Raw genomic sequence first — 11910 nt, forward strand, 5'->3', positions numbered from 1 at the left:
ATGTACTGTGCGAAATCAATCGATCTTGCAAGAATAAAATTTGGACATCCCTCTTCTAAGAATTCCAATTGAGTGTGTTAGTGTGGCCAGCTCAGGGCAATATGATATTATAAACACAGCACATATCACGTCTCTGCTGTTTATAACTTCATACTAAAGAAAACACGCCATTCATAACAGCTTGGAGGAGGAAAGTTCTACCAGAAGCAACAGGAATTTGCTGCAAGACAGGCATATGTAACGNATTGAATATTTGACGCAATAGACAAGGTGTCGCAGAAACCGATGTTGCTATAACCAAGTTTTACTCTGGGTTTATGATTGATTCTTCGATTATCCAGTGAGTTTATGATTGATTCTTAGATTATCCAGTGAATAAGAAAGGCTGTTGAAGGAATAGCGTGTTGACTTTTTTTAAGGTGCTGTCTTGGCATTTTCAGTGTGTGTGTAAATTCAGTTTCTTAAAATAGAGTTGCTTCTGTATTTTCTATTTCATCATCCTGTATCAGTCTGCAGATTATGTGATGCAGTGATGTGTGGTAGATAGATACTGTGACGTGTCGCGCTATGCGGGACACCCCCCCCACCCCCCTGCCGGCGGTGACGTGCCAAGCAGAGCCGAAGCAAGCTGAGTCCCGGCGCACTGGTCACTATGCAACGCGGGTAAACAGTGGTTGTGAGAGACAACTCCCGACAGCGTTACCAGTAACATTGGTAACCACGGCACCAGACAGCGGTGGTGCCTATTACGTGGCTGTTTTCTGCGTTGTCCGGAACGAGCATAGATACAGAGCAGCGAAGACTATTCATAGTCAGTTCCGAGTTAGCCAGCGGTCAATTCTGAGTTCTCAATCTAGCCAGCGGAGAGTAATGAGTTAGCCAGCAACCAGACAGTTGTATTCTGGCATTTGCAGTCTAGTTTTTGTGATACTGCAGATAGCAGTAATTGTGAAGCTGTAAATTGTGTGATTGTAAGAGCGAATGTGGACTCAAATTCGCTATATCCAGTAAGGCGTGAGGTTATTTGTTGCGTTATACACCCAACACGTGACAATACCAATGTTTCAGAGGAGTCTGCTCTGTCCATCAACCCTAAAGATGGAGGTAGAAAGTTCCTCAGAAATATTAGTACTTGTCTACCAAACTGTGTGGCATCATAACTCAGAAGACTGTAATCTTAATATTCACTGGTGTGGGAACCTCAGGTCCCTAACATCCATGCTACCAATCTGTGTGGCTGAGAAAGTGCTTTTAACCCGTTGCCGTGGTTCGTCGTGTATGTTTCGTCAGGGATTTAAATCGTCTGGGGGGGTTCGACGTGTATGTTTCGTTCAGCTGCACACCTATGTTATAACGCCCATAATAATTGATGGTTTTGCTGTAGATTGTTAGATTTTTCGCTGGCCTGTTGTCAGTAGAACAGAGTATAAATAAGACACGACTTTATCTGTGCCAAGTCATCGTTACATATGCCTGTCTTGCAGCAAAGTTCCTGTGGTTCTGGCGAGCGGTTTCTAGCTGTACTGTTANCAATAATGAATCACATTGTTCCTTGGATCAATTATATGGAACTGTAAATTATCTATAGCAAATCTTCCTTATAAATACAATTCAGAATCTGAACTCATGGAAGTTGTAATGGAGTTTTGGTGAATACAGTGGTAACCTGAGATAGAGTAGTTGGTACAATGACTGGCTATGGGCTAAAAGGCCAAGGGATCAGTATGAGTCCCAGCAGAGGCAAGATTTTTCTTCTTTCAATGTAGCCCAGACCAGTTCTGGTGCGCACCCAGTCTCTTATCCAGTGGATACCAGGGGCTTTTTCACCAGGAATAAAGTTGTCAGGGTTTGAAGGTGACCACTCACCACTTGCTATTGCCTAGGTCAAGAACACATTGATCTGTATGTCCACTCTCCCTCATGTCTTCATGGCATAGTTCTTAATTAGTTAAACACAGACAATTTTACCTTTTTTACCTTACAGTCATGGTAATGTGGTTTGTTTCATTTGAACAGGTGCTGATATAGCTAATGTGTGTAATGAAGCAGCTTTAATTGCTGCTCGAGATTTAAGTGATGCCATAAATATGAAAAACTTTGAACAGGCGATTGAGAGAGTTGTGGCTGGTATGGAAAAGAAAACCAACGTCTTGCAGCCTGAAGAGAAGAAGACGGTAGCATACCATGAAGCCGGGCATGCCGTGGCAGGATGGTTCCTGCAGTATGCAGATCCTTTATTAAAGGTTAGGATGTCTTCTGTGGTATGAAAGTCTTGTAATGAGAATCGGTGTGTTTCAGTTCAATAATACACAGAGGTACAATTTCTGCTACTCGTATTAAAAGGGTTTATGACTGTGATGGTTTAATTTCTATAAGAAACTTTTCTTGCAATTTTGTACTTGTTGTCACTTTAATTATTCAAGTTTACAGACAATAAGAGATTGGAGGAAAGTTATGGAAAAATTCGTCCTTCCATTTTCTCTCACCTTCCCAGGTCACTTGTGAAATTGTTGGTGAACGGCTTTTTGATATATCAGTTAGAATGGGATGAATGGAATGTGTGGCATGTATGGAAGAAACATGAAATGCATGAAAAATTTTAGTTTGAGGATATGAAAGAAAGAGCACTTGGGAAATGTACGCATAAATGAGAGGATACTGTTAAAATTCACTGTAAAGGAAGAGGATATGATAGTGGACTAGATTTAACTGGCTCAGGATAAGGTTGAGTGGACAGGGTCCTGTGAACACAGTAATAAACTTTGTATCATACAGAACAGGTAATTTCTTGATCAACTGAGCAGATATTAGCATCCTGAGAAGGAGTCTGCTCTGTGGAGACGGTTGTGATGCCTCTACAACATTTACAGGATGATGTACATTTTTAAAATGAACTTTAGCTTATGTTAGTTTCATGTAATACAGCCCTGAATTTAGATTAAAATTTCCTTCTTATATTGATGTTTGTAATGATCATATATGCTGTTTTTAAAATTATTGTGTTACCAATATGTAATTTTAACCCTAAGTTTTATTTTGTTTAGGTTTCAATTATACCTCGGGGCAAAGGATTGGGTTATGCTCAGTACTTACCCAAAGAGCAGTATTTATACAGTAAGGAGCAACTGTTCGATCGGATGTGCATGACACTTGGTGGTAGAGTTTCTGAAGAACTTTTCTTTGGAAGAATAACAACAGGTGCACAGGATGACTTAAAGAAAGTCACACAAAGTGCATATGCTCAGGTGTGTATGTCTTAGTACAACACGTCGTCTTGCCTAGTTACTTCTTTTGCTTCCCAGTCATTGGGCATTAGCAGCCAACAGGGTTTCCTAGTCTATGTATTTGTCTGTCTGTTTATTCCTGTTGCTCCCACTTGGAGCATAAGATATGTGTGAAATGCTGTTTCACTTCAGTTTTTTAATCTTAAATAGTCGGTAGGACTTCTTGCATGGGGAATCAGCCCATCGCAAGGCTGCTACCTGCACAGGACAACACAAACAGAATAAACGCAGACAAACATCCGTGCCTTGAGTGGGATTCAAACCTATGATCCCAGTGTTCAAGTGAGCAAAGATATTTCATGCTTTAGACTGCGTTGCCACTATGATTGGCGGGTTTCCCAGTAGTAGATATAAAATAAGGTTAATGTGTTTATCTCATATGCTTGTAATACCTGTACTTACATATTACACATGAATTGTTGAATTCTCTGTTCTAGATTGTTCAATATGGCATGAATGATAAGGTAGGCAATGTTAGTTTTGACATGCCACAGCCTGGAGAAACGGTTCTTGAGAAACCATATTCAGAGAGGACTGCGCAGATAATAGATTCTGAAGTTCGTGAGCTCATTAAGAAAGCACATGTGCACGCCACCAATTTGCTTACAGAGCACAAGGAGGATGTGGAGAAGGTATGTTACTGTTTCATTAAGAGACTATGTGTCTCTCACAATTATTTATGACTCTGAAGTGTCAGAAGGCCTTGACTCTTTCTGGTTGACTGGCACAGTGGGTACACCATTGATATTTTTCTTCTGACAATCCTACAGTGCACTTCATGCATCAGGATTCTTTTAAGGTCGTTTCAGCTTGTAATGACAAAATTGACATTGTCAGAGTTGTGGGACTTGAAGTAAGTACCTCCATGTATCTGATAGATGGTGGGGGCTGTTTACATTCTTCTTTAGATCCCCAGGAAAGCATTTCATGTTTAAGAGGATCGGAAGTGGTAAATGCTGTTGAGCACTAATGGTGGTGCCCCAGCATATGATTTAGGTCATATCGCATGTGCTTTAAATTTTTAAACAATCTTGGGTCATGTGAAATTTATTGCTTAAATATGGTGTGTGTACACAGGCATAAAACACGGTTCTAAAGTTGAGCCAGTTGGATGAAGTGGTAGTGCTTCTGACTCACATTTGGGTGGAGCCCAGTTTGAGTCTTGGCTGGGACACTGACTGTTTTGCTGAAGGTTTTGTGTGATCTTGCTCAGTCTGTACAGGAGGATGCTGGATGGGACTTCAAAATAGGTCATGACTGCTTCCTCACCAGTTCTGAGTTTACAGAATGTGGTTATACTTTCATATTATTCAGTGAAAACTAATAGCTACAGTTTATATGGAGTTGCCAAATAAATTTATCTGTCCAGCACTTTTCAGAGTTTCTATTTTGTTAAATTTTTCATAGGCGTTAGATAAGAAAACTCACTTTCTTTTTTTTTAACTTCATAAAACTGAGTTTCATAGTTAAATGGATTAATGCATGTTTATGTGCAAGAAAATGAAAATGGAAAATATTTTGCAAAATTTCAAGTTTTATTATTTGGATACATTACGTAACGACAATTAATTGTACAAGAAAAATGAACTTTAAAATTTCACCCATAGACATAAATTTTCATCCCATATATTTACATATATTCTTCCTAGGCTGCATACATCTGCTCTGAAATGCTCGTAAATGTCTTTCAGTCCTCACACAAAGAGAAAGCCTGGTCACTGAAAACTAATGATGTCCAATGTATATCCATCATGCCTTATATCATGACAGTATAAGATTTTTATTTGCTTAACATCAGTATACAACAAATCAAGTGAGTTTGTGTGTCAGTAATGCCTGAAAATTATATTTGGGAAACATCTGGATCAAATCTTGATCTGGCTGCTGCCTATCTTGAGTGAGATTTTTCTTTGTTTTATGTGTTCTGTCCAGGAAAATGCTGGATAATTCCCCGAAATAGGCCATGACTGCCACCTTGCAATTCCCATCGTCTTCCTGTTATATTCAGCAATTTATAATCTCTGCAGCTGAAATAGAGTTAATTGGTGCTGTATAATGTGAGCTCCTGTCTTCTAAGGAAAAGATGGTGACAAAGTGGTGGGTGGAACTGGTTGGAATTGAGATTTCTAGTCTTCGTTAAGGAACATGTCAAGCTTCAGTGTATCAGTATCGGTGATAAGAGTTGTCCAAATATAATGGTAATGTTTTCAGCATGAGCAGTGTAACTGTCCCCTTTATATCTTTGTACTTATTTGCCGGCTTCAGTAGACCACTTGACTCTTATCAGGATCATGTTAAGGTAATAACTGAGGCAACGGGGAAACCGCACATTTAAAGCCAGTCCACTGCTAGAAATCAACAACGCTATTTCTGCTCTCCGCAAATTGTTTATTCAGAAGCGAAATATTGTAACTTCATTAGCAAGTACGGAGTAATGTGCTCTTTTTATTACTTTTAAAGATTAATCGAACCAAATAAAGACTCATAAATTTAGATAAACTTGGAGAGTGCAGCCCAATGATGTCTGCCTCCGATGAATTCAAAACGCCAAGTCCTTTTTTTTTAAGACTGCTATCCTGCGGGAGCGTTGCTTCATCCCCTTTCTAGGATTTTAATCGATGGCCTCTCTCTCAAACAAGAATAGTTTCCTATTGGCTGATTTTAACTGGCCAAATCCATCATGCAATCAGCACCAGACAATCACATAACGAACTTTGAGAATAAAGAGACCCAAAGATATAGAACCCGGAACCCCACATGTGAAAGCGGTTATTTCTTAGTTTAGGGTCCAGTTACACCCTTCCAAAGACACTTTTATGACAGCTACACTGTCAGCAAAACAAAATTTACATCTTCGGCAAGCTACAGACTTGCCTCCCATGGTGGCCTCATCCCTTTTCCGGTCACCCAAGCTGCAGGTAACAAAACTAGGCAGTTGTTTCTGTCCAGATGCGAAAAGCAAGTCATAACATGCTAATGAATTGGTCTCCCCAATAAATCAGTCACTACTGAAATGGCTAAAGAGGACCATAGCGTCCCTTAAAGAGTTGTAAAAGGTTTGGACTGTCACAGCAGTACATGCAGGTAATTGCTTTGTCTTCATTTAAATTTAGTGATGATGACAATGTTGTTAAATAAGCCATAAACAAATAAAAAAATCGTGGTTAAGTAACGCAAAAATCTGTACTGAAGAGATACCTCTGGAGCCAGTACGCATTGAAACAGTAATACAATGGATGGAACTGTGAATTGAATATACTTCACAGTTTCTTAGTTGATATTTTCTTGTATGGATATGACAAGAATCTGTTACAGAATTGTCTTTTTTATCCTACAGATTTTTATGATCACAGACATTCATCATAGTTCAGTTTTTTGGCACATATTTGTTCATAAAGATAATCTTATCCAGCTATAGATGTATCATTATATTGCATCACTGTAGCCTGTTATTTATCGAATTCACTGCAAAATCAGCTATGTTCTAGACCACAAATTTTGTGCTCCCACTGTCACAAAAGATAATATTATCACATGTTGGGTGTATGTCAGGCGACAAATAACTTCACGCCGAATTGGATATAGCGAATTTATTCCACTCGCTTTACATTGACACAATTCACAGTTTCCCAATTACTGCAATCAGCAGTATCACGATTACTTCTCCTGCTGGAGTCCCTGTCATGCACTCGATACAACTCAACTCGTAGCTGCTGGACTTCACCTCTTACTGGATACTGGTAACTGGCTCATTGTAGTAACTCAATACTCAATACTCGCTACTCAATCCTTATGTAGCTTCCACACTGACAACACAGAAAACAGTTACGTGATAGCAACCACTGTTGTGTAACGTCATGTTTACAAGCATTGAACGCCGCAAAGAGTTGTTTATTGCTGTGTAGTTACCATGGTGTCCCCTGTTACATCACAATGAGAAGTGCTGTTACATCACCACGGGAGGCAACGGAGTGTTTACCGAGCGTTGCATAATAATGGAAGGGGTGGAGGTATGTGACGTCACTTGCGAGACTGCAGAGTTCATGTGACCCCTACTTCCCGTTGCGCCATCCAAGTTACAATATTTTGTTTTCTCTGAAGGTATGTTTAATACCAGTGAACCTGTTATAGATTGCAGAACGTTTACTGAAACAAGAGATTTTGAGTCGTAATGACATGATTGAACTGCTTGGACCGAGACCATTTCCTGAGAAATCTACATATGAACAATTCGTGGAGGGTACTGGTTCTTTTGAGGAGGACACAAGTCTTCCAGAGGGTCTGAAAGAATGGAATCAGCCAAGGGACCAGGAAGGTGGCAGTAGGGAAGACGGCAGTGGAAATGGTGAAGGACAGAGTCGCAAAGCAGACTCAACAGCTCCATGATGAGGTGAGAAGTCAGTTAAATAAATACCAAATATAAAAATATCCTCCATTTCTGTCTTTTCTGAAACAATCAGTCTTTGCTATAAATACATTAGAGCACTATATCCCAGCCACTTTTATACAAGGGGTAATTACTTTAAGCCAAATGAACTCTAAGACATGTTTTGTTGTGTAAAATTCCTCTTTCCAACTCTTAGGGCCCCCATACACACACAGTTTGGCCTCCTGTCCGGCCTGCACAGTTGAAGACTGAAAGGCAAAATTAATGTGTGTGATGCGGCAGGCCGGCCAATCGTTTGGACTGTAGGAAACCCCTCAGTTCTACCTGCAGGACGTAGCATGTGACAGGCGGAACGCACGTGTGTGACAATACCGGCAGGCCGATTGCTCAGTTGCTGCTGCTGTCTTGTGTTCTTTAGTAATGTTTCGCGTTGTGTGTCATTTCTTAGAACATGGTATTTTGAAACTTGCACCGTGATTTTGTAGTTTATGCTATGGCGACATGGTCGAAGGACTTTTACTGGAATTTATTGAAGAATTTTGTGGTCATCCTTCTATTTGGAAGGTCAAGCGCAAAGAATACCACAGCCATGAGATGAAAGAGAGTGCTTATTTAGCACTGATGGGAAAAATCAAAACAATTGATCCCCAAGCTAACAAACTGTGTTGAAAAAGATCAACAATCTACTTAGCAGTTTCAGAAAGGAACGGAAGAAAGTATTGATGGCTAAGAAATCTGGAATGAGTAGCGAAGGCCTCAATGTCTCGAAATTGTGGTACTACAAAGATTTGTTGTTCCTGGTAGACCAAGAAGAGGTCATGAACAGGTTTTCAAGTCTTGTTAGTTATACAGAGGTAAGTGGTGTAATTAAAATCAAACTTTTATTGAATGTTAAAAATTATAGATTACAATGCTAAACAATAAATAATTCTGTGCATGTTAAAGTTTTTTACTACTAAATGTATGGAATCAGAGCCTTGTGCCTGGAGGTACTGTTTTTAAAAACAGAACTTATCTTGCCATGGAACTTTACCCGTGTTGAAATACTCCAAAAACAACTCTCTTACAAGTTTTGCATCCTGGGAAGGAAAATACCGCTGTTGTCTTTCCAGATCCATAAATTGACTGCAGCGATAACCAGGTGTAACATTCCCAGTTTCAAAATCCTCATCATCCACACACTCCAGTGGTGTGTACTGATTCGGAATCTTGCTGTGCAAAAACAGAACTTATCTTGCCATGGAACTTTTCCCTCATTGAAATGCTCCAAAAACAACTCTCTTACAAGTTTTGCATCCTGGGTAGGAAAATTCGCTGTTGTCTTTCCAGATCCATAAAGTGACTGCAGCGATAACCAGGCGTAACATTCCCAGTTTCAAAATCTTCATCATCCAAACACTCCAATGGTGTGTACTGATTTGGAATCTTACTGCTCAAAAAACAGAACTTATCTTGCCATGGAACTTTTCCCTCATTGAAATACTCCAAAAACAACTCTCTTACAAGTTTTGCATCCTGGGTAGGAAAATTCGCTGTTGTCTTTCCAGATCCATAAATTGACTGCAGCGATAACCAGGCGTAACATTCCCAGTTTCAAAATCTTCATCATCCACACACTCCAGTGGTGTGTACTGATTCGGAATCTTGCTGTGCAAAAACAGAACTTATCTTGCCATGGAACTTTTCCCTCATTGAAATGCTCCAAAAACAACTCTTACAAGTTTTGCATCCTGGGTAGGAAAATTCGCTGTTGTCTTTCCAGATCCATAAAGTGACTGCAGCGATAACCAGGCGTAACATTCCCAGTTTCAAAATCTTCATCATCCAAACACTCCAATGGTGTGTACTGATTTGGAATCTTACTGCTCAAAAAACAGAACTTATCTTGCCATGGAACTTTTCCCTCATTGAAATACTCCAAAAACAACTCTCTTACAAGTTTTGCATCCTGAGTAGGAAAATTCGCTGTTGTCTTTCCAGATCCATAAATTGATTGCAGCGATAACCAGGCGGAACATTCCCAGTTTCAAAATCTTCATCATCCAAACACTCCAATGGTGTGTACTGATTTGGAATCTTACTGCTCAAAAAACAGAACTTATCTTGCCATGGAACTTTTCCCTCATTGAAATACTCCAAAAACAACTCTCTTACAAGTTTTGCATCCTGGGTAGGAAAATCCGCTGTTGTCTTTCCAGATCCATAAATTGACTGCAGCGATACCCAGGCATAACATTCCCAGTTTCAAAATCCTCATCATCCAAACACTTCAGTGGTGTGTACTGATTCGGAATCTTGCTGTACAAAAAATTTGCAGGGCACAGCAGGCCATAACAGTATGGCGGACGCTAGTCAAATCTATGATAGAGATGGGTTTCTGTAATACCGCAAATCTCTCCACAATGATACCAAAAACACTCAATCACTTGCCGAGCTCTAGACAAACGGTAGTTGAATATCTTACAGGCTGGTGTGTTTACTTTACAGCTGAAAGGCTTCGTGATGTCTTTCCTTAGTGGAAAGGCATCATGTGCTACAAGAACAAAAGGCATATTTCTCCCAGCAACAATTGTTTCCTATGGCACATTCAAACTTCCACTTTCAAGTGTCCTCTAGAAGTCTGTGCTTTGAAAAAACTCCACCATCAGACACATGCCCATTTGATCCAAAACTGAAGTATAATAACTCATAATTGGCGTTTGCAACTCCAAATAAAACCTGGCTTTAAAAATATTTATAGTTGAAGAAGAATGATCCAGCCCCTGGAGGAGGCGTGATAGCCACATGTTTTCCATCCATGGCTCCTATGCAGTTGGGAAACTGCCATTGATCTTCAAACGCCTTAGCAACTTTCTTCCACTCCTCTTGCGATGTAGGGCACTATAAAAACAGATGACAGAAGGCACTGAGAGGAAGAGAGAGACACATACAAACAGAGAGGGAGATTAACATGCTTGGGGTGTAACTGTATTTTTGTGTTTTGTTGTTTACAGGACTTAGAAGAAACAGAACAAGAAATTACACAAAACTCAGTCTCTCCAGGCCTTTCAGCGCACTCCTCTGTTTCAAATCAAAATGCAGAATTAAACATCACCACTGGTCCAGACATCTACCACAGTCCCATCTCTTCCTACGGCTGTTCATTCAAACGTAAAAAGAATCTGTATGCTAGTGATCAGATACTCGTGGCAGTGGGTGATCAATTGGCTCAAGTGAAAAATGAGGACAAATTTGACTTTGATTTGTTTCATTCTGGTCCTTCACACTAACAGTATTGCAAATGATAAAACAATTCCATCCAGTGTGACTGTTGAAGCTTTTACTACTTCACTTCTTAGCACCCTAACATATTTCGGTCCCTATAGACCATCATCAGAGGGAACATCGACTACTATTACATTGGGTGTTTTGATTTTTAAAATACATAAATACAGTCAACTCTCGATTATCCAGGATAATGGTTTCCAGGCATGGAAATCACGATTAATTGAAAACGTGGTTAAGACAAATATTATTAAAAGTAGTACTGTAATACTGTACCTTCATAATACTATAGGTCTACCTGTATTTAAATTTACTCAACCTCATTTTTATGTCATCTCATGGCCTATTTAATACTTTTTTTACATTATACTGAAGTGTGAATTAGTTATTTCAATCACAGTGTTCAACAGCATCCAACACTTTTTACGAATATTCACACTTAACACACAAAAAAAAAGTAATATTGTCGTTTGCTTTTTCGTGGTATTTTCCTTTTTACGGATATCCGTACGAAGCCTACGTAATATTAGCTTGTCACTTAATGAACTGTTCTCTTCACTCTCAAGATAGTGTAGTAAGGATTCCAAATGATTAAGAGCAGCACCAAGTGATATTTTCTTACTAGCAGCACTGTCCACCTCTTCCTCATTCTCACTTTCTTCCCGCTCTTCTGGCTGCAGCCCCACTGAACTTACGGTTTCGTCACTGCTTAACATTTCGAAGCCCGGCTCATACGAGTTTCTGTTGAATACTTAACACGACACGCTTCCTTTTACACCCTGACATTTTGCTAACGCACTTGAAGATCGATACAAAGTAACCAACTGGGGCAGTATATCTGTTCTTGAAACTTTCCACAAATCCTTGCATTCTTTCACCCCTACCCTAGAACATTGTGTTAGCATAACCGGACCAAAGAAAGCAGAGCTCGGTTCACACTAGTGTGAAAATAGTGTTTCAACTCACCATGTGAAA

General features: G+C 39.7%; 1 protein-coding gene across 2 annotated transcripts in view; it reads left to right on the forward strand.

The window, feature by feature from the left end:
* The window catches only part of LOC111873919 (AFG3-like protein 2), a 44459-nt gene that overhangs the window by 28423 nt on the left and 4126 nt on the right, over positions 1-11910 (forward strand). Inside the window, exons 11-15 of one of the 2 annotated variants that reach the window (XM_023869013.2) lie at positions 2017-2243; positions 3045-3245; positions 3722-3916; positions 7416-7674; positions 10665-10964. In XM_023869013.2, the coding sequence (XP_023724781.1) occupies positions 2017-2243; positions 3045-3245; positions 3722-3916; positions 7416-7670 (878 nt within the window). In that variant the 3' untranslated portion in view covers positions 7671-7674; positions 10665-10964. Of the gene's footprint in view, positions 1-2016; positions 2244-3044; positions 3246-3721; positions 3917-7415; positions 7675-10664; positions 10965-11910 lie in introns of those variants that run through there. The other variant, XM_023869012.2, reaches the window with a different exon arrangement.

Source organism: Cryptotermes secundus, unplaced genomic scaffold (genome assembly GCF_002891405.2).
Source record: "Cryptotermes secundus unplaced genomic scaffold, Csec_1.0 scaffold639, whole genome shotgun sequence".
NCBI lineage: Eukaryota > Metazoa > Arthropoda > Insecta > Blattodea > Kalotermitidae > Cryptotermes > Cryptotermes secundus.